Here is a 24765-nt window from a genome sequence, read left to right on the forward strand (position 1 = left end):
AGGAATCTGCACTGTTTTTGTTATTGTTGTTGTTTTCAGTCTGTATGTATTTATACGTGCAATTTCTGTGAAGGATATTGAGTTTTGCTTGCTGGAGTGTGCTATACCTATAATGTATGACTTAACATAGTAAGAGTGTGCCATGGAGAGGGTATGATTTCATCCCAGCTAGGGATGCACGTGAAGGCTTTGATTAAGTGTGCCTGCCATGCAATGCAATGGCAAAACACTTATTGTAATCCGCCATACTTAAGTAAGTATATAATAATCACTTCAAAGATTTCGGCACGTAATAACTGCCGCACGGTTTACACCACCTCCGCAATATATACATCAAAACGCGCGGCTCGGCCGGGAATGGGGTGCTATTACTTTTCTTTCCGATCCACGTTACCATTGCGATGTAATTCGCAAAAAACAACGCCAAAAAACCCCATTGACTTTGAATGGGGGACTCGAAAAAAAAAAACAGAAACTTTGCCAGTGCCAAAACCGAACATGTTCGGTTTTTTAAAACGTATTACATATGCCAAAACCGAACATGTTCGGTTTTTTTTTTTTTTTTTTTTTTTTTTTTTTTAAAAATTGAAATTTTTTTTTTAAAACATTTTTTTTTGGACCCCATCAAATCTAGTGAACATGATTTCAATCGCGATTTTGCATGTTCCACCCCCATACAACCCCATCTAACATACAGGGCAGCCATGTTTGTTTACATAACATGTAAAACATAATGGCGATTATCTCAAGAATGCCTGAACGGATTTCCAATCGGATTTTTTTGTTTGAAAGCTGTGAACAAACTGCACAAATCCACTCCAATGCAATCCAGGATTGCATTGGATTTTTTAGAGCTCATTCTTCTCTGTTTTTTTCCCATGCATGAGGTGTGCAAGGTTTAATCATGGCTAAGTTCACGAAAATAAGGCTTCTAAAATGCTTGGTAGCCAATAGCTAACTTCAAGCTAACTTCATCCTCTTCCTGTACATGCACAAAGGAAAGTGTTCAGGCAAGTCATGGCTGCAGGGCTTCTGCATATACCAGCATATCTCTATGGGATTTTCTATGGCACCTGGGGCGCCCTCTAGTGGTGAACGGGTGGCACTAAAAGAGTTAAGTTTACTTATATGTATCAATTACTCCAGCTTTTAGTTGAGTGGACCTGGCTATTCTTTGGCCATTTACCGCTTGAAGATATATCAGCAGATTGTCACTAGTAGGATACATTAAAACAAAGATCTCCTGTCAAATTGAAATCAGACAAACTCAAACTATTAAAGTGAATGTAAACAAGGTGAGCCTTTAGACTTAATATTTCAGAAGTTTGATGCTTTTGTAAAAAACAAACGTGTGGCCTCTGTGACATGAAGTAGAAACATGCAGGATTGCAGGTATCCGCTTTCATAATGGTGACTAAATATTTCTGTCCAAGAAAACTTGAGGGAAACCCTGTGTCTATGTCTATAATGGTGTGTATGCGCGCGCGTGTGTGTGTGTGTGTTCTAGCCTCCATTATGACTCTGCGGTTCCGTGGCAGTGCAGACGCAAGCTGATGTGAATACTGATCCGGGCTGGCTAGATTGCAGCTAACGGCTAAGCTAGCACCGGTCTCCATTCAAAACCCAGCAATGTAGTGTAGCGTAATGTACAGTGTAGTAGGGTGCATCTGAGGTGAACACAACCGCTATGCAGAGAGGGGAGGGGCGCCAGAGAGAGACAGACAGATAGGGAGATAGAGAGAGATGCCAAGCCCAAGCTTGGTAGAGGAGAGGGAGAGAGAGAGAGGTGCAAAGAAAGAGATAAAGAGAAAGAGAGGTGCAGAGAGAGAGAGAGAGAGAGAGAGAGAGAGAGAGAGAGAGGTGCAGAGCCGGAGCTTGGCACAGAACAGAAGAGGTAGAGAGAGGTTTATATAGAGGTAGAGAGAGAGAGAGAGAGAAACACCAAGAGCATCCCGTTCTGGTGCTTGTTGCTATTTATAGACCGAGACCTACTCCACTGTGCCGAGATGCTCTCCCACCTCCCACATACACACACATCATCCCAAACTCACACACACAGGCAGGCACACACACACACACACACACACACACACACACACACACACACACACACACACACACACACACACACACACACACACACACACACACACACACACACACACGTGCGCACACACACACAAAGAAGCATGCACACTACGATGTGATACTTGCTTGATGGACAAACATGCAAACAGCCTCAAGCGCAAAAAGGCATGACGATACTGTAGTGTAGACACACACGCACGCACGCACGCACGCACGCACGCACGCACACACACACACACACACACACACACACACACACACACACACACACATTCACTCACGCAGGACTTGGCTGCCAGCACGGAGCAAAAAATCTATGAATGAGGAGAGTGCACTTGTTTTGCCAGCAAGGTCAATTGTTGCTCTGTCAAGAGTTCTGCATTAATTCAGAGAGAGAGGGGGGGGGGGCAGGAGGGGTATTTGTCCTTACAATGACTTAGTTGTTTGTCTTGTCAGATGGTATAAAGGGGCATTGGAGGAGAGAGAGAGAGGGAGCGAACAAATGAACGAACAGAGGTGAAGGAGGGAAAAAAAACGTAATCTGTGCCTTTTTTATTTCCTTTCTCCTTTCACTTCCTTCCAGGCTGAGTCACTGCCGGTGAGAGAGAGAGAGAGGAGAAGAAGAAGAAGAAGAGGAGGAGGAAGGAAGATAAGCCAGACAACCGGAAGCAAAACCACACACGACGCACAACGCACACAGGCACTGCACGTGTGTGTCCGTCCGAGAGTGAGAGAGAGAGTGAAAGACTGCGTGAGCCAGGGAGAGAACGCAGGAGGAGAGAGAGAGAGAGAGAGAGGAAGCAAAGAAGGGAGGAGGGAGGAGAGCGAGGCGGAGGCTGGGAGAGCCGATCCCCCCCCCTACCCCCCCACTCCCTCTCTCCTCTCTCTCCCTCCCTCTCTCTCTCTCTCTCTCTGTGTGTGTGGAGCAGGCGTGTAGCGGCATCAGGCTCGGCGTGAAGGAACCATGAGCGATGTCACCGTTGTTAAAGAGGGATGGCTCCAAAAGCGGGGTGAGTAGTATAGTATGTATACTTCTCCTCCTCTCTCCATCTATCTCTCTCTCTCTCTCTCTACTCCTCCCTTCTCAATCCCGCCTTTTCGCCGGTCTCATGTCTAGACCGGTGTAGGGGGAGTGGTGGGTGGGGTGGGGGGGTTTAAATGGCCATGCTCTGACTGCCAGTGGGAGTGAGCGTGCGTGCATACTGTATGCAATGCATGTCTGCTAGTTGAGTACCTGTGATCACATGCATGTTTGATTACCCTCCTCTGTGCATGTGTGTGTGTGTGTGTGCGCCCTCAGGAATGTGCATGTTTCTCTACTTATTATTATGATGGAGCTTGGCCGGCTGCTGACGGCCGCCAGGCCACGCGTGTGTGCTTTAAACAGGGTCTGTCTGAGTCTGGGGCGTTCTGTGTGCACGTACTGTCTGTGCACAGGTGGGGGGTGGGGGCCGTGTTTGTGTGTGTGTGTGTGTGTGTGTGTGTGTGTGTGTGTGTGCGTGTGTGTGTGTGTGTGTGTGTGTGTGTGTGTGTGTGTGTGTGTGTGTGTGCGCGCTGAGCTGCCGACACACAGTAATAACAATGTATTTAATTCACACATTTGTATCTGAGAGTGGACAATTTGTAATGTGTGTGTTAATTTACATTTACACTGGGGATTTGACCCATGCAGCATCAGGGCTGAGAGATGAATCGCTGGCAGGGAGCACACAGAGTTAATGGCGTGAGAGCCGGCGTGGGACATAAATTGTAGCCGTAATGTTTAGCAGCCTGTGAAATGCAAGTTTGGTAACCCTAACCCATCCGAAAGGATGGTCTCTCGTCCGGAGTTTTTGTACAATGTTCTCAGATCGTCTGTCAGTGTGTGTGTGTGTGTGTGTGTGTGTGGGGGGGGGGGGGTTGAGGGCATCGACAACACATCCTGTTAGTGTTTACAGCTTTTACAGCTACTCTGAATGAGACTCACTGAAGGAGAGGAAGAGAGAGTGGAAGAGACTGGAACGAAAGAGCTTTGACATGCGCGTGTGCACACACACACACACACACACACACACACACACACACACACACACACACACACACACACACACACACACACACACACACAATCAAACACAAACACGCATCTCTGCATATATTCCCTCTTCCTGCTTTTCCTTTTTCTCCTTTGTGCTCAGTGAACTCTGAGGGTTTGTAGTAGCGGGTGGTCCAAAGTGTTCACATAGTTCTGGCCAAAACAGACCCAGGCACGCCTGGGTAAAAAGTAGTAGTGTTTCCATGTCTGTGCACTGTGTTGACATGTCTAAAGTAGTGACCGCAGTACATTTGTCAGTCTACAGCTTTACATTTGACCTGTGTGCGTGCGTGCATGCGTGCGTGCGTGCATACATGTGTGCGTGCGTGCGTGTGAGAAAGAGACAGACACAGAGAGCAGGAGGAGAATGGGAGAGGGAGAAAGCAGGGGGAGAGGGAAAGAGTAGGGGGATTTCCAGTCTTGTAAGCCAATGACGGTCCTTCTCGCTCACTCTTGTGATTGTGTCCAGGAGTGCGTTCCACAAACTAACAGGAAGTGACACAGGCACCTAACAGACATAAGATAAGATCATAAATTATAAGATGATTAGACGAGATCAGATGCATCTTTACTGATCCCCAGCCGCCCGGTGGGAAATTCAGGCATCATAGCAGCAACAGCAGTGAGAGTAGTCTCGCGTAGACAGATATCTGGTGACTTCTAAATTCACTGAAGGGGTTAAAACTGCACGGAAGCAATTCTGAGATGTAAACAATAACGGCATCGCAGAACCAATGCTAACAGAGGGCCTTCATATTGGGACGGTATCCCGATTGGTTTTCAAAGCGTTAGGTTAATGTGTTGCCGCTTGTTTTCTCCGCCGTTCAAGCCTATACATTGATGTATCTGTAGCTGGAGAGCTCTGATCATTTCTGAGTCAGAATATCGTTAACTGTTGCAACTTGGCAGTGGTGTACTTTGGATTTTTTTTACTATCGGAGAGATACATCACACGCACGTGCACATGCTCTGCCTATTTATTAACCCCCAAAATATATATCGAATGTTATTCTATTTCCTTGGGGACACTTTTGTGTTGTCATAGCCTACATTTACCTGGCAGATGTCACCTCTGTAATTTAATTCATGAATCGATGAAACAAACATTCTCTTTGGACAGTGTCAGAGAACTGACAGTATGCTATGCCCTACAGTATTTAGCAGGTCACACAATGGACCACTGCTATGCATCCAGCCAGGGTCATGCCTATGTTACTTCACGCTGTTGACACTCAACAGCTTTTGTAAGTGCTGGGATGTTCGAATGGTAGTTTCTGATCGATACGGAGGTAGACTGAGTGCAGCAAAGGCTCTGAACTAGTGCACCCCACCTCCAGTACACCCCTGACTGTTGAAACTGAAATCTTGTACAGTATCATACTATCATATAGTCCATATATTTTTTCATATTACTTCATCATACAAGAGTGTTGCACAAAGGTATCTGAGAATGGCTGATCTATAAGCTCACGACGCATTGGGGGAAAAAGGTTTGTGAAATTGAAAGTGGTTTATGTATGTGTTTGGGGGTTTTAGAAATATTGAACCAATGAAAAGTATTAACAAGAGCTTGTGACTAAATAATAACTAGATTGGATCCACTGGAACACATGTTATTTTTGTCCCATTTCCTGAAAAGTAATGGTTTTGCACATACAAGGTTCACCAAACAGTGATGTGATATACTAATATCTATTGATTGATTGATTGATTGATTGACTGAAGATTTTAGTTAGAGGTTTGCATAGGAAGGCACAGGACAGTACTGTACAGTTAACAGGTACAAGGTCAACAAAAGGATAAAAAAACACAAGAATGCTTTTGGCTTGTTTAAATTGGGGTCCCTTTTATAACTCATACAAAATGAGTGTCAATGTAACAATGTACAGACTGTCAACATCAGTGAATATAATGAGTATATCATATCATTGACATGCGGAACATTTTCATCGGTTAAATATCAAACAATTAATCACTTTCTAAACAGTTATACTTAACAGATCATGGTTCTCTAGTGTGCAGCCAAGTGCACACAATTGGAGGTAGTAATCCAAATGAACAGACTGTGATATTAGGTTCTCCTATAGAAGTCAAGCTTGGTTGTGAAACCTGATGGCTACTGGCACAGAGGACAGGCCACGTTGCTCTGTGGGGTGCAGAGAAGGGATGAGTCTGTGGCTGAATGCTCCTCATCCCTGCTAGCTCATTGTTGAGTGCACGGAAGGGGGTTCACTAGCATAGCATTCAGCTTCCTGCTCATGCACCCCTCTGCAACAAGATCCAGATTGTCTAGTTCACTGGTTCCCAAACACTGAGTCGGGACCCATTTGTTGGTCGCGGACACATCTTTATGGTCGCCTTAATCTTTTCCAAGATTTAGTTTTTGATTCTTATTATTTCAAAACAATAATCAATGATTTTTCATGAATAAATGCAATAAAAATCTAAGAAATTACATAAATTAGAAGTAGAACACAAGTGTTTAAGAAGTAGTGAAAATAGACAATCCAAAAGCTCACAGCGCGGCCCGAAGTAACGTGATGCGAGTTTGTAGATGTGCTGTTTTCACTAGTTTGGGTCCCAGGCAAACATCTAATTTCTCTTTTGGGTCTTGAGCTAAAAGGTTTGGGAACCGCTGGTCTAGTTTAACTCCAACTACAGTAGTTGTGAATTCCAAGTATGGATTAATTAACATTCCCGGTAAAAAATGATTCTGACTGTGTGTCTCCATTTTTGACTTTTCACGCTTGTTTGTTCAGTGTTGTCTATTGTGTTCAATTGCTGCTTGGTGGGAGTGTTTGGATCGCTGCACTGGCACTGCTCAATGTCGGATGTCCAGTGTCTGCCACAGACAAAGCCACAGTCCCACCGGAGGAGACGAGTTCAGCCACAGCCAGTAGTGCACTATTTCAGTGGTTCTCAAACTTTAAAATTTGAAGGTCTCCCCTTAATTTTGACAGTGTACAAATGGAATCAAATGGAAAGGACCCGTCAGGGTCCATTTGGTACACTGTCAAAGTTTTAAGACTTAAGGGTCAAATTACACCCCATAAAGGAACATAGAGAGTCCCTGAAATCCACTTTGAGAACCACTGCACTATTTCATAATAGTGGTCCTGCTACATGCATACATCCAAGAATGACATGTACAGTACATGCAACAAAGTGCATTTTTTACACCACAAGATTTAAAGGTGTATTCAGTGATAATGAAAGTGCGGGGGTCATCTTGTCCCAACATGTAAATGTTTATTTTTTTATAGATTCTTTACACCATTATAATGTTCTCATTTTGATCCGAATCACTGAATATCAGTAGGCCTACGTCTCCAGCTTCAGGATATGTATGATACTGATTTACTACGAGACTGTGGCATTTTATGAGTTCAGTAGTTTACAATCTAGGCATTTAGCAGACGTTCTTAATTCAGAGCGACTGTGGTTCTCAAAACTTTTATTTTGACCATCATAACTAAACATCCTAACATAACTACGGCCATACTCTACCCTGATTGGTCGAGGACTGGCTGGCCACCTCTGAAAACCGAATCTAGCTATGCTCGTAACACGGGCTATGGTGGAAGTCCTTATATGGTCAGCACACATTCTAGTGAGGAGAATGAATGAAAAATGTACCAATTATATTTTTACTCTATGTGGGTGTGTCTTTGTATGTGTCTTTGTGTGTTTGTCTTTGTGTGTGTGTGTGTGTGTGTGTGTGTGTGTGTGTGTGTGTGTGTGTGTGTGTGTGTGTGTGTGTGTGTGTGTGTGTGTGTGTGTGTGTGTGTGTGTGTGTGTGTTTCGAAGGTCGCAGTTTACCAAGAGAAATGTCATGGTTTGTGTGTGTGTGTGTGTGTGTGTGTGTGTGTACACATTTTTACGGTCTATGGGTTTGCTGCTCTGACAACTAGGGCTGCGAATCTTTGGATATCCCACGATTCGATTCAGAATCGATTCTTGGGGTCACGATTCACGATTTGTTTTCGATTCTTTCAAATCCAAACGATTCGAATTCAGAAACGATTATTTTCCGATTTAAAAACAATTCTCTATTCAAAACGATTCTCTATTCAAAACAATTCTCTATTCAAAACGATTCTCTATTCAATTCATATATCAGGATCTAGTCCAGTCTGGTGGCATGAAAGCAGAGTACATTTACGTAGCTTTTATAATTGTAAAGGTTTTATCAACTTATTGCAATAATGTAAACAAACAAAGGTAACATGTCTGATTTATTCATGCTTGCACACATTCTTTTAACTTGTACCAACACAACATTATATCTAATAAATTATCGTAATAAAAAAAATCAAAATACAAAATCATTTAATCTAATATATCTAATATCTAATAAATAATATCTAATAAAAAATTGATTTTTGGAAAATGAGAATCGATTCTGAATCTTACCATGTTAGAAACACGATTCGAATTTGAATCGATTTTTTCCTGCACCCCTACTGACAACATGCTCTGATGTCACTGTGATGACACATCCGGCACATCTTGTCCATGTATCCGGATATCTCTGAAGGTCATACTCATGCCTGACACTGTAGTTCCCTTGACACATCACTGTGAAATCACAGGTGATATCACAGGTGACTTCACCTATGTAAAAGTCCATACAGTATATGGGTATTCCCCAGAATCCCTTTTATGCCCATATATGAAGATCCTTGATGTCATTGATATACATCACTGGCCAGATGGCCAAGACATGGCCCATATCTGTATGGCTGGTTCAGATAGGGATCTCCATGTATGGGCATAAGAGGGATTGTATGTTTTGATGTCATGGGAACCACTCTAACAGAATCCCTTTTATGCCCATACATGGAGATCCCTGATATCATCAATATTAAGCCCATATCTAACTTCATATGGGAATGCCATATCTGTGTGGCTGGTTCAGACAGTGATCTCGCGTGCGTGCGTGCGTGCGTGCGTGCACACGGGCAGGTTGATTCTCAGACAACCGTCTGTGCATATTAAGAGGAACAACACATTGCCCCCAGTCACAACACATCCTACGTGTGTGTGTGTGTGTGTGTGTGTGTGTGTGTGTGTGTGTGTGTGTGTGTGTGTGTGTGTGTGTGTGTGTGTGTGTGTGTGTGTGTGTGTGTGTGTGTGCGCGCGCGTCAGGATGCTGACTCACTGTCCGGCTCGTGATACAGCAAAGACTGCAGTCTTACTCATTACACATTTAGTTGAAACAACAGGTACAGAAACACACACACACACACACACACACACACACACACACACACACACACACACACACACACACACACACACACACACACACACACACACACACACACACAGACTGACACAGTTCTGATGTGGAGTGTGACTAAATGTTTTTGACTGAAGATATAACTTTTCTGCCATGAAGTTGTTCTGAATTGGAGTGAACGGAGAGAGAGGTTAATTGAGTTTCAGAGAGGTAGATTAGAGAGGAAGCAGAGTGGAATGCAATGGAAATAAAGAGGGAATGGATCTCTCTCTGCTTCTCTCTCTCTCCCTCCGTCTCTCTCTCTCTGTCTCTCTCTCTCTCTCTCTATGAAAGTCATTCACAACCTTCTGGACGTAGGCTGCATCTTTTGCTGATGCACACATGGCATGCTCTCTATGCAAGTTTTATGAAGAAAGTGTGTGTGTGTGTGTGTGTGTGTGTGTGTGTGTGTGTGTGTGTGTGTGTGTGTGTGTGTGTGTGTGTGTGCGTGTGCGTGCGCGCGTGTGTGTGTGTGCGTGTGCGTGCATGCATGGACATGTGTTATTCCTAGATAGTCAGTGGCTTTTGTCAGACAAACCGCCCTCCATTAGAATAATTGACGCATACATGACAGATGTGTTCAAGACGAGTCCACACGCACATGCACGTGTGTACAAACATACAGACGCACACAGGAATGATCATCTTACATGGGACAGTAGATAGTGATCACTGGCAGCAGAGATGAATTTGTCTGTATCTTTTCGTCGTCGTAGGAGCATGCATACATATACACACACGTGTGTCGGTGTGCATGTAAGCTCTTGTCCTCATGCTGTCCAGGTTGTCTTAAAGCAGCGGTCTTCAACTTTTTCAGGCCAAGGACCCCTTAGCTGAAAGAGAGATGAAGCAGGGACCCCCAGATTCCATATAGTTTCATCGTTTGACAACACAATCATCAGTGTATTTTGGTTTCATGTCATTCATTCATTTGTGTTATCAGATATGTAACCACTTGAACCATCAATACTTGATAAACTTGACCTTTCACTCTGTACTAAGTGTGCTCTTTTTTCCCCTCTACACCAAACCTCTTTGCCCAAAATAGCTGATCTACAAGCTCACAACGCTAGATTCATCAAAAACACCCGTCCTTGGTTCTGGTGACTCATACTGCCCTTCTAATACGTGAGCTGGCCGTGTTTTTTTTTTTTCAATTACTTTGTTTATTTTCATTTACTTTTTTTATTGTATTTATATCTTTTTCATTTTCAAAAAAAAAAAATATATTAAAAATAAATGAAAAAAGTAATTGAAAAAACAGCTCACGTATTAGGAGGGCAGTAATGAGTCACCAGAACCAAGTACAGGTGTTTTCAATGAATCTATAAAATATAGTTTGAAGTTACATTGGGTTTGTATAGGAAGGGGGCATTTCTGATAAAATGAATATCAAATATCTAAATACTGAATCAAGCAACTTAAAAACAGTCCCGGGTACTCCCAAAAGCCTCATTAGACGATAAAATGTTTTTTTAAGTGAAATATCCCTTTAACAGCTCAGGTTCCAGTGTGGTACAAAGAGTTTTTACTCCCAATGTAAATGCTTCAAGGCATTTACTTTTTTCTTTCTTTATACCAGGGGTCTTCAACAGTGGGTCCGGGACCCCTAGGGGGTCCTCAGAGTTACTACAGGGGGTCCTTCAAATCTTTGTGTGATAGAAACCTTTTTTCCTCCTTTTTTATATTAACCACTTGAACCCTAACGTCCATATTCTGAGAACTTTAGCCAAAGCTTGTAGATCGTCTATTTTCGTCAAGAGGTTTGGTGTAGAGGGGTAAAAGAGCAGACTAAGTACAGAGTGAAAGGTCAAGTTTATTAAGTATTGACGGTTCAAGTGGTTACATATCTGATAACACAAATTGACATGAATCCAAAATACACTGATGATTGTGCTGTCAAACGATAAAACTATATGGAATATGGGGGTCCCTGCTTCATCTCTCTTTCAGCTAAGTGGTCCTTGGCCTGAAAACGTTGAAGACCCCTGCTGTAGATGGATGGATGGATAGATAGATACTGTAGATATCCCCTGTGAACTCGGTTTGGTCCTCCTAACCCAAAGTTTGTGTACCACTGCATTGAAAGGCTTGAGCTTTGTTCTGTTTTTTGTATTCACCTTCAAGGAGCCCCACACAACCATGATCATCTTTTTGTAAAGTTTGGTATCAGTTATTTATGCACCAAAAGAACATTGTGTCCATTTTTATGGCCTGTTTCTAGCTCCAGTGCAAACTTCTTTAACCAACATAAACCCTGTATACTTTGTTGACTGCGGTCCACCAGGGGTCTATCTTTGGCATCCTTCCCTCCACAACAAATCTCTTTGCCGAGTATAACTACAAGCTAACAAGTAACGCATTGTGACCTGCCGTGAGCTTGTAGATCTGCTATTTTTTTTGCAGAATGTTCTGCTGTTATGGCATACCCAGAATAGGGCCACTAGGGTTCGAGTGGCCAAGGAGACTTGAATTTGGCCCAAGCACTTTCCAAACATGTTTGTGCTACAGACCGGGAGCTTGTTTGGGTCTGCTGCGGCCGGGTGCATGTCAGGCTCTCAGGCCTGTGAGGTCAGGGAGTGGGTTACTGCTGTGTTGCAGAGGACACTGTTGCCCACAGCAGCCTCTGCCTACACAGCACAACACAACACAACACATGGCCACGGGTGAGGAGAGGACACACACTGAAGGCAGTTTTTGCTTTATTTAATAGGATACCCCAAGACAGGAAACTGAGGGCATAGAGGAAGTAAGGACATGCAACCCCAGCTGGAATTGAACTGTGGTAGTCGATCTGGACAGCTACCGGTGCCAGAAGTGTGTGGTGTTCTACTGAGAGAGAGAGAGAGAGAGAGTGCAGCCAGTCTAAAAGGCTCAAAGGTCCTGTGTCTCACGAGAGGATTATGATTTACAATTTCAATTTACAATTTTAGCAGACGCTCTTATTCAGAACTACTTATTCAAAAGAATTGCATTAAGCAGAGTAAGCATGAGCGATAGTCAATAAACATCAAGGTGAATACAAATAGGCATAAATAAGCACAAGGTAAATAGGCATAAAAAGAGTGCAGAGAGAACAATGTATTGCCTTGAAGAAACTTGGATACCAGGTAAACCAGGGGTTCTCAAACCCTTTGATCTCACGACCCCATATTAAACAATGAACCTATGCATCTGTCTAAACAACATGGTATCTATCTAATCTATCACATTTGTGGTCAATAGGGATTCTAGTGGTGATTGTTTGTTTGAATGCTAGGAGCATATCCGTGGTCATAATGGAATTAACAATAAATGCCAAAAAGTGAGTGAATGAATGAATGAAATAATTAATAATAATAAAAAAAGAAATGTTAAAAATCCAATCTTATATACTCCTCCTGTCAAATAAAAACATAATCTATCATTACCGGTACATGGGCTCTGGCCCATGAGAATAATCATGAATGATGATTTCATTGTGATTCCCATTGCTCAATGTTCCTCCACACACAGCTGATTAGTTATGGAGACACTACATGGCTGCTACTCTGTTCTGAATCTTCAGGATTACTGCCGGAAGGTGCATCACAAACGTTCTCATTTTAAACTTAAACAGGTCTCTGAAATATGATAATAAAGGTCACAAAAAGCCATTGCAGTTTGACTTTAAAGTCAAGCTGCCTTTTATTGTGATATTTCCTAGAAATATCACAATAACGTCCTAGTTTTAAGCATACTTACTGTACTAGCCGGCATTTCTGATGATAATTAAACGTAGCTACCGTATGTCAAACACAGATACAAATGACTACTATCATCAATGTGTCAGCAGGAAGAGACACTGTTGCTATTAATTCAACAAAAAGTGTTTCAATCGCCATTTATTACCCCAGGTCTGAAATTACCTTGAGCATAAAAATAAATCACAAATGTCACTGTGACGCGTTATAAGTCACATGAAGACATTTGGATGGAACTACTGTAGCCCCTCAAAAGCAGTGTGTCTCACTCTCACACAGTCTACTTTTAGTCAGAGCGTTTCAGGCAAAAATCGTGCACTTTATGAAAGAAGCATGGAATTTGGCACACAGTTAGAACATGCCATATGGAACATTTTTGGCTATAGGGGCATCGCAGATTTGTCTTGGGAAACTTGTGGGAGCCAATCAAAGTTGCTCTCATAGACTTTACTATAGAGTAAAATAATACAAAAAATAAATATGCTTTAAGTAGCATGTGAGGGGTCAAACTAGGTGTTTTTCGCGATTCTGAATCCAATGCAAGCATTTGTTTTGCACGAAAAACATTCCTTTCCGAGAAACGGCCGCCACAAAACTTTGAAAAGTGATGACTCATCACTAAACCATAGTTGTATGGGGTCCATTTTTAGCCCAAGGAATGTTTTTCTTGCAAAACAAATGTTTGCATTGGATTCAGAATCCCGAAAATCACCTAGTTTGACCCCTCACATGCTACTTAAAAGCACATTCTTTTTTGTATTATTTTACTCTATAGTAAAGTCTATGAGAGCCCAACTTTAATTGGCTCCCACAGGTTTCCCAAGACAAATCTGCGATGCCCCTATAGCCAAAAATGTTCCATATGGCATGTTCTAACTGTGTGCCAAATGTCATGCTTCTTTCATAAAGTGCACGATTCCATCAAAATACTGCCCGAAACGCCTGGACTATTTAGGCTTTGCCTCCCCTCAGCTATTTCAAATCTGCTGTTCGGCGAATGTACTGCTGAAAATCTCCCCTGCTCTCCCTACCACTGTGGGATTGAATTCTGATTTTAACTGATATATTGACTGATATGTACATTTGTTGTTGTAATAACTCATTAATATTCAAAACAATTGGCACAGGCTACATACCGTAACAACATCTTATGATCTAAGCACTGCACAGCAGAATAGATTAGACTTCATTTGCCATTTGCACAAATGCATAGGAAATCTTGGAGCTCAGCTCCCAAAGAAATGTAATATGAAAAAATGTACCGGTATACGAAAATACAGACAAGAGTGGCCATGTGTGATTATGCACTTAACATCGCAATGTGCTATATCTTCTTTGTCAAGAGTGCGAGGCTGCTGTTTCAGGTTACTTCCAAATGTTAGAGTCATTCATTTAGGTTGATCTGTAGGTACATTAACAGAAAGCAGCATTCTCATTATGTCACAAGAACTAATCCCTGCAAGCCAAATGACGTCATGTTGACGTTATGATAACATCCTCCGGTGACTCCGGTGATGTTCAGAACTAGGCCAGATCACAGCCCATATAGGGATGATCTTGACGTCATTACCAGGACGTCATATGGACTTTTTTGTTTGACAGGATTATTGTTATTGTTTGTAATGTTAGTTGAAATATGAGCATGTAGGTTATATTCTGGTATGGGACGTATCTGACTAGTTATGATATTTATCTGGCCTCGATCGGACCCTCTCTGATTAATCCAGGACGTCCGTTTTCGTGGGCAGGATTTATGTTGGTTGAAATCAGGTGATATTCTAGGCCAGATCTGACTAGTCATGGTTTGACTTTATCTGGCCCCGATCAAAACGTCACTGATTGGTCCAGGTCCTGCTGTCATATCCTTTTTTCCTTTCTCCCAAGCAAAAAGGAAATTAATGTTAAAGAACGTCTTGCCGTTTCTAATTCCCACTCGCCACGACAGTTGGTTATCTATTATTTGCACACTTGAGTTGGAGAATAAAATATATTGTGGAAAAATATCAGTTCTGAAGGCAGGTACAGCATGTGCCCCCCCCCCCCCCCCCCCCCCTTCCCCGGAAGGATGTCATGTGGATTCTCTTATGTCAATGGGAATGTCTTATCCCCCCCGTGGCTGTTATTCAGAGTATCTTAGGCTTAGGGCCATCTTTGATCTGATTCTACTGTCGTCTATCTGTACAGTACTCTATCTGTATACAGTACTCTGCCTCAGCCTCCTTATTCCAGTCTGTGCACGTGGCGCTGTTTTCTTTAGGCTCAGTGGGTTCACCGGGTACAGCGCAGTGCGGCGGCCATCTTGGCCGTGTGAGTTCACTAGGTTCAGTGTAGCTGGAGGCTGGCTGGCTGGATCAGGTGGCAGTGCCAGAGCTCTGATATCAATCACCCTCCGCTGCCGCTGCCGCTACTGTCTGCCTCTCCTCTCCTCTCCTCTCCTCTCCTCTCCTCTCCTCCTCCTCTCCTCCTCTCTCATTATCCATCTATCCCTCCTTACTTATCTGTCTCTTCACTCTCCTTAGTTTTTCTCTCTCTCCATTTCCCAATAAATGTCTGCTGCTTGTGATATGGGCATGGGTACGGACACAGACACACACACACACGCACATGCACACACACACACGCACCCAGACCCGTGCACTTCCAGGCCAGTGGCAGACAGGCAGACAGCGGAGGCTTTGTTATGAACGACATCCTGTCGCACATCCGGAGGAAGTGCACGCTCAACTGTGGCTCTACAAACCGTCTCCATTGTCCCTAAAAGTGACTCAGTCCACTCCGCAGAGAATGGCAGATAGACAGCACAGCGGAAACAGACAGGCAGGGAGGCACGCAGGCAGACAGGCAGACAGGCAGACAGGCAGACAGACAGACAGACAGACAGACAGACAGACAGACAGACAGACAGACAGGCAGGCAGGCAGGCAGGCAGGCAGACGGGCAGGCAGGCAGGCAGGCAGGCAGGCAGGCAGGCAGACAGACAGACAGACAGAGTGTGCAGACTCTACGCAGACAATGCGTGACAGATACAGCCAGCGCAGAGTGGATGCAAGTCTCTCCTGCTGATGCAGAAATGCTTCTGGGCACTTGCACTACGAATGCCAGACACATTCGTACCAGCCAAGCAGGGAGACGGGAAACACAGAGAATGATGCCTTTCTTTTCAAAACGGATGCTTGTTTCAATTTCTGTTGTTGTTCATGAGGCCGCCTACAGCAATGCATGGCAGGGTTATTTTTTATAAGCGCTTGAAATATATTATATTGTACGACAAATTGTTAAAATAGATAAAATGTGGATTATTACATTCGTAGCTTGTATATCTGATATCTTTTGCCATTTTTGAGAATAATTAAAATAAATTAAATTTTTGAGCATTTTCACCCAATGGCATGCCCAAAATGTAAATAAGTGGTTACATTTTGGGTTGAACATGTCAAGGGTCAAGGTAGAGATGGTTTTGGTTTTGGGTGGAAAAGTTCAAACATCAGGGTAACAAGAGAAGGTTTAGGAAGGGTTTGCACCCCCAGGTACTTTTGTTTAATTGAGAAAACAACACTAGGTGAATGGTTGCAGAATATATACAGTATATACTGAGGCTGGATTTCACTGGAGGATTTTGACAAGATTTTTGACTTTTAGAAGTTTGCATTGCAAAAGGTACAGTTTCATGACAGTACAGTTCACTGGTACAAGGTCAACTAAAAGGAGATCCTAGTAAGCTTTTCTTTCTTTTTTTATATACTTTTTATCCCACGATTTTGTAACCCATTTTTTCACCCAGTGCCAATTGCCTAAGCTATGTAATCCTGGGCTCTGCTCTCCCTTTGCCGCGCCTGGGGAGACAACGGACTGTCCTCATGCTTCCTTCTATGCATGAGTAGTCCAAGTTGTTTCTTTTCACCTGACAGGGGGGATTTCCCCAGCATGGACGTAGCGCGTGGAAGGAACACGTTATTCCAACCAGTTCCTTTCCCCTCCATCAGGCGCCCTGGCTGGCCAGGGGGAGGCATTATAGAGATCAGGATTACTGCATGTTTTTGTGAGGGTATCTACCCTAGGAGACACAGGGAGAACATGCAAAGTCCACACAGAAAGACCCTTTCGCCAACCCCACCTAGGGTGTGGACACTGATGACGCGGAGGAGAGAACACGCCCACAGCGTCCCCCGGCGGGAATCGAACCCAGGACCTTCTAGCTGTGAGGCGACAGCACTACCAACTGCGCCAAGGACATTGCGTGTTTGTCGAGGTTGCCGCACAATAAAATGAACTTTCTGCCAATCATTGCGATCGAGGTTGCCGCACAATAAAATGAACTTTCTGCCAATAATTGCGACCGAAGGTCGCAGTATACCATGAGAAATGTCGTAGCTTGTCCGTCCGTCCGTCCGTCCGTCCGTCCGTCCGTCCGTCGATCTTTCATTATAGGAAGTGATGTCACGTGACCTCACCTCATCAAAGATCAAAACCTGGATATTCATACTGTCACTGTGACATCACAGGTGATATCACAGTGACAGTCCATATATGGGTATCCCTGATGTCATTGATATATATATATGTTACAGTATGTTTGGGTAACTCAGGACGTTCATTGTAAGAGCGCTTGTTTTCCACCAGATGGCGACGACAGCCACTGCTCTGCCATTCACTAGTGAAGGCGCTGACGTCACTCGTTTGCGACTCTCTTTCTTTATTTACTAGCCTAGCCTAGCCTAGCCTAACCTAGCCTAGCCTAGCCTAGCCTAGCTTAGCCATTAGCTCCATTGTAGTCACTTGGACAGGGCGTTTATCGTGGGCTTGCCCAGGCCTTACGGCCTGGGCATAAATATAACGATTGCATTCACCACGGCTTCGTAACTCGCGCGGCCACTCGCGCCTGCGGCGCTCGGGGGCGAAGAGCAGGACCAAGGTCCGCTGGCCTTCGCGCCGCTTGCAATGTCGTGGACAATCGAGCGGCTCCGCCTGGAGGACGACGTTGTGGCGAGCGCTTGCTCCGCCCCGTGCGGCACCACGAGTGCTCCGTTTCTCGACCGTCCTGTTTCTCTAAAAAACCGTGACATATATATCACTGGCCAGATGGCAAAAGCATGGCCCATATCTGTATAGCTGGTTCAGATAGGGATCTCCATGTATCTGTGTGGCTGGTTCAGATAGGGATTTCCATGTATGGGCATAAAATATATTGTATGTATATGGATACATGTCTTACTATAAATGCGACAAATCTCTGTAAGCGTGAGTGCGTGTATGCGTAGATGTAATCCGCGTATCTCGAGAACCGTTTGTCCCACCGGCTTCAGATTCGGCACGCGCGGTTTTCCCGAACCGCCGCGAAACGTTCGGAATCACCATATCAGCGGAGCTGATTGTTGACCTCAGGCTGTTTAGGCGGAAACCGGCACAAGCGCTGACTCATTGTGGCATCACTTCATAAAAGACTCTAACATCACGTACGCCACATGAGTCAACAAAAAATACCATGGTTACGTATTGAATGTCATCAGTATGACGTATTCTGATGTCACAGATCTAGCTGCTGACATCTGCGTATTCTGCTTAAAGAAGAAACAAACAAAAAGCGAGATATTCATATATGGGCATAAAAGGACACATACAGACAGATACAGAGATCTCCATATATGGGCATAAAAGAGAAACAGACAGACAGATACAGAGATCTCCATATATGATATCTCCATATATGGTCATAAATGGACAAAGGCAAACATATGGTCAAAACGGGTCTTATGACACAGACAGATACAGAGATCTCTATACCGGTATATGGGCATAAAATGGACACAGATAGACAGATATCTCCATATGGGCATTCTGACATCACTTCTGCTGACTCATTCTGACATCACTCCTGTACTTTGCACTCCACAGAGATTGCCTAACAACCAGAGGGGCGTCATTTCCCACGGGTGGCAAAGCATTCAAGCTGCGTATTATTGCTCAAGATGAAGACAGACAGATACAGAGATATCCATATATGGGCATAAAATGGAAACAGACAGAAATATATCTCCATATATGAGCATAAATGGACACAGTCAAACAGATAAATCGGGTTTGCGTTAAAGGGTGGGGCATTCATTCCCTATTTACATCGTAAAGGCCGGTCCCTGACTAGACGATTGGCCGCCCGAAGGGCAGAGATCTCCATATATGGGCACAAAAGGGACACAGACAGACAGATACAGAGATCTCCATATATGTATGGGCATAACATGAACGCAGACAGACAGATATCTCCACAAATTTCCTATCTATAGGTAGGCCTATTGTGTAATAGCCTACAATACTGTATGTTGGCTTAGTGATGTAGGTCTAATATTACAATTATTGTGATGTGAACTGAACTCTAAACATTCCCCTAATCCCTAACTCTTGACGCAAAGCTATAATATAGATGTGATAGCCTACTCTACCATACCATAATGTCAGGTCCAAATTGTGGCATTTGGCAAATTATTTGATACCAGTGACTTTGCAACAAACAGATTACAGAATCCATGCATTCTGAGACAGAATGCATTGATTTAATCGAATCTTTTAAAAGGAAGAAAAATCTGCGTCTGCCTATAGGATTACGTTGTTGGGATTGGGGGGAAGATATGTGCAATATAGGGATTGTTTTCTTAATAGGCCTATGATTTGAATATTTGAATATAGTTGAATATCCATACAAATGCACATTGTATTTACTTTGAATTTCAAAGTAGGCTATTCATCTTTTTGTTCTGTGATACAGATACTTGACTGTCACATTTCAATATGATGTCAAATGCCACTATTTTGGATTATAATGAAATGTCGGGTTGATGCGCTGATCGCGCATAGGAAGCAAAGAAAGACACCAGTTTGATTCATTAAGCGATTAACAGCAATAAAAAACGTCACCTCATTCCTTGGAAAGCCCCACTTCCATGACCAATGACTGTATTGTGTCCCTAATATTAAATCTAAATATTTAAACGTTGGCTGATGATCTACCAGCTCACCAGTGCGCTACTGTTCCAAAATGGTCATTTCCCGACATCGATTCTCTGAGCTTTGATTGGCTTTATATAAAACCATATAATGTTATGCAGTAGGCCATGCCTATAGCCTAATTGCAATCAGGTCTTTATTTACTGTGCAATGAATGAATCAAAATGATAGAGTCTATATCAAATGAAAGGCTTGTAAAGAAGATTTCCTCTCACAAATAACAGCCAAATGATTTCCAAATGGACTTAAGGGTCACGTTAAAAAAACACAGTTACTAGACCATAGAATGACAAAAGAACAAGCTGTCAAAATCTATCAAAATCAGACCTTCTTTTGTATAGCATATCCTTGGACCTTGGCTTCTGTGTCCTGGAACGCGGAAGCAAAGTGCAGGTAAACAGGGACCGCGATTGGCCTGGCCAACCTCGACAGCGAAGTCACAGCAGGCGCCACTGTGCCCCCCCTAGTAAGCTTTTCGGCTTATTTACACAGGAAACCTTTATGTATCTGATATAACATTGAATGACGGATAGAACACAGTACTATGCAGTAGATATCGTCAGGGGGAAAAAACTGTGGGAAAAAAAAAACATTCCCCTGGGAATGGGTACCATGGAATCAGAAACCAGCTTTGCAACAATTTAGTTTCAGGCAAACAAAGGCCAAGTTTCTTTCTTTTCTTTCTTTTTTTTTTCTTTCTTTTTTTTTTCTTTTTGCTAAAGCTTTGAAAAAATGCAAAGACAAGAAAAATAAAACATACATGGATAGATGGATAAATATATGACAAAATTGATGGATAGATACTTAGATAGATGGATGGATAGATACTGTAAGAGACTTGGAAAATAACGATAGATGATTATTGTGATCTTTATAGAGGAGGGACAGGTTGAATTATAAAAACATTTCCAACATTTGATCACAATGTTGCGCACGCACACACACACACACACACACACGCACGCACACACACACACACACACACACACACACACACACACACACACACACACACACACACACACACACACACACACACACCATCATCGGCGATCACTCGAAGTCGAGTAGGATGGTCCTCCTGGGGGGTCCTTCTTGTGGGTCCTCAGATGGCTGAATAGTCCAATTCTGGAACCACACACTTTGGTGCAGTGTGGACATTGGTGTGAGGTGCTGGGGGTGGGGTGTGGAACAGCCTCTTTGGTGGCGGCTACCCTCTCCTTTCTCTGCTGTCGCTTGACTGTGGCAGCCCGGCGGAGATTGTGCTCCTGGAATGTAGCACCATCGTACAGACTTTTCCTCCATGCGGCTCTGTCCTGAGCAAGGGCTTCCCAGCTTGTGCTTTTTATGCGGAATTGTTTGAGGTTTATCCTGACATTGTCCTTAAAACGCTTTTTCTGACCTCCAGGAGCTCTCTGACCAGTTGCTAGCTCAGAGTAGAGGAGCTGTTTAGGAAGGCGTGTGTCAGGCATTCGCACAACATGACCCGTCCATCTGAGCTGTTTTTTTGTGATGATGGTACCAATGCTGTCCATGCCTGCCTCCTTGAGCACACTGACGTTTGTGCGCCTCTCCTCCCAGGTAATGCGCAGAATTTTGCGCAGGCACCTCTGGTGGTAGGACTCCAGGGCTCTTATGTGCCGGCTGTAGGTGGTCCATGTCTCTGCACCATATAGCAGCGTGGGCAAAATAACGGCCTTGTAGACCAGCAGCTTGGTCTTTGCCAGAAGGTCAGAGTTCTCAAAGACCCTTTTGCGAAGTTTTGCAAAAGCCCCTCCTGCACAGCAGATGCGATGGTGTACTTCACTGTCGATGTCTGCCCTCGAAGAGAGGTGACTGCCCAGGTAGGGCACACACACACACACACACACACACACACACACACACGCACGCACGCGCGCGCGCGCGCGCGCGCACGCACGCACGCACGCACACACACACACACACACACACACACACACTACATACTGTACTAGATACCTTACCATAATCGAGTAATCTTTTATGCAACTAATTATTATGAATTCACAGTACTTGATTGTGAGTGAAGTGAAGTCAAGAGCTTGTAGCTGATATTGTATAGTCAGTAGCCTACCCCCTTTGTCTGAAAAGTACAGTACAGTACACGATGTGTGTGTAAATGGCTCATCTAGCCAACAGCATTACATCATTTATAAGCCTTCTTTGACTTATTGTATATACTATGATGAACATAACAAAAATGCTAGGGAGCAGGGACATTCACCCTTGCCTTCGGTCTAGGGTATAATAATTATTTACCAGTTTACAAATACAACACAACCTTTGTAAGCACAGCTAAGCTGCTAGCTATTTCTGCCCCAGAAACTGTTGCGGTCTGTATGTTTAACAGGACTATCATAAATCAACAGTAACCGATACACTAAATATATCAATAACAATGCATTTCTTACAAGATGACAGGGGATTTCCAGTTTGGTTGCCTATGTCAGGGGTTCTCAAAGTGTGGACCAGGGACCCCCAGGGGTCCTTGGGGAGGTTCCAGGGGGCCCTAATATTAAATGTATTAATATTGAATTAAAAGCAGTTTAACCACTTTAACCCTATACATCTGCTATTTGAAAATAGCCGGTCTACAGTGCTGATCTATAAGCTTTGCTATTTAAAACAGAAACTTGAAAATGTTGCTTTTTTTCAATAGGAATCATATTCACTTAAAATGGAAGGAAGGTGTTAGTGAGTTCACCTAGCCACAGGTGAACCTGTGTTGTCTAATTTAAGCAAACATAGCCTACAGTACATGAAACAAGGCCCAGCTTTAGTTAATTGGTTAAAGAGTTTAGTGCCCCAGCTACACATAACTACCAAGTGTACACACAGTATGTGTACTCTCTACTCTACACTTAAATAGACACTCAGGTTTTTTCCAGCGTAACATGTTGAGGAAGTTAGGTTGGCTGGAGTAGGCTTTAGGCTGATTAGTGTGGACAGGTCAGAGTGGGCCTCTTTTAGCCTAACAGATTAGCCCACAGAGTAACATGTAGTGTAAGTGCTGGGTGGCTGGACCACGTTAGCACTAATAGAGCCATGCTATTCTTACTGCATCTTGTTTTGACTGATAGGATGGCTCTGCCGCAGGGCCATCATACTCTATGTATTAATTAACATGGAAACAAAAGTATCAACATGGTAATTTATACTGTAGGTTTGTGTCTATAGCAAAGATTATACTTCGGACTATAGATAATGTACAGATAAAATAAACATCCAATGAACGCTTGATGTTTTGGGTGTTCAGTCTGCTGGTGGTGTAGCATGTTTTTTTGACCTGTTGTAGCTGAGCTTTGCACCCAAGTCAAATGGACAGTCAGTGTACGGTATTTATATCCCTCCACCTGTAATCTGCTAAATGACTGCGGCACTAACAGCAGTCTCTAAACACACATGCACACACGTACATACTGAAACTCTGAGACAATCGTGAATGCGCATACATGTGTGCAAGTGTAAGTTAACTATGCGACCAGTACAATTTGTGCATGCATGGCATGCCCCACAACTATCGCACAGAGCACATACACATAACTTTCCTTAATTGTGACAATCGCATGCATTACAGCCACGCACAAAGCTTGAGGCTGTGACATGCGTACAGTTGCTCCCGAGTCGGAGCTTGCAGGGTGTGTGTGTCCATGTGCACGTGATCATGTTTGGCAGAGCCCCCCTTCATTAGTTTGGCAAAAGAGAGAAAACTGCAGTCGTACCGCTCGTCCGCCTCCCTCATTGCTCTCCGTCTCGCTGTGGCAGTCTCCAGTCATTAATTAGCCGTCCATGATAAAACCTCCCAGGCTGACACCGGCGTGGTGTGGCGGACGGCGGTGGTAATCTTGTCAGTGAGGCTTGGCCGTGCGTTCAGAGGGGGCTAAATGCACCCCATATGCTCTGCAGGCCGGGGAGGCCCCCCCCTCACTGCACCACTCATTAAACTTCTCCTGGATAGATTTAAGATACAGAGAGATGCACACACATGCATTTAGCTATACACACTGTACAGACGCACATGGTTGCTTGTGTACAAATACACCGTACACATACACTCAGCTATAGGAAACAAATGAAAGGTTCTGACTGAAAATTGGAGAGTGTAGGGGGACAGAAGGACAGGGAGTTATGTGTGTGTGCGTGCATGTGTGCGTGCGTGTGTGCATGTGTGTGTGTGTCCGCGTATCTGTTTTGAGAGGGTGATGCTGTACAATTGTTGACTTGCCATCTGTCATCAAGAAAAGTCTGTGTGTGTGTGTGTGTGTGTGTGTGTGTGTGTGTGTGTGTGTGTGTGTGTGTGTGTGCGTGTGTGTGTGTGTGTTTGTGTGTGCGCGCGCGCGTGCGTGTGTGTGTGTGTGTGTGTGTGTGTGTGTGTGTGTGTGTGTGTGTGTGTGTGTGTGTGTGTGTGTGTGTGTGTGTGCGTGTGTGTGTGTGCACGTGTTTGTGTGTGTGTACACACAGAGGAAAGATGAGAAGGAAGTGAAATAAAGAAGCAGCGAGTGAGAGGGAGAGCGGTGCAGATGTCTCACAGCACAGCGGCTGGAACTCAGCGTTCAACAGCAGACTGCTGCTTGAGAGGA

At 43.8% G+C, this 24765-nt stretch overlaps 1 protein-coding gene across 2 annotated transcripts in view; it reads left to right on the forward strand.

Annotated features, from left to right (window-relative positions):
- Positions 1 to 3008: 3008 nt before the first annotated feature.
- akt3a (v-akt murine thymoma viral oncogene homolog 3a) overlaps positions 3009 to 24765 on the forward strand; it is a gene marked incomplete at its 3' end in the record, with an annotated part of 81578 nt that continues 59821 nt past the window's right edge. For both annotated transcript variants that reach the window (XM_080741041.1, XM_080741042.1), the window contains exon 1: positions 3009 to 3098. In XM_080741041.1, coding sequence (XP_080597167.1) covers positions 3053 to 3098 — 46 coding nt within the window. In that variant the 5' untranslated portion in view covers positions 3009 to 3052. The remainder of the gene's footprint in view (positions 3099 to 24765) is intronic.

This window comes from Nannobrachium achirus, assembly GCF_963921795.1.
Source record: "Nannobrachium achirus genome assembly, chromosome: 13".
NCBI lineage: Eukaryota > Metazoa > Chordata > Actinopteri > Myctophiformes > Myctophidae > Nannobrachium > Nannobrachium achirus.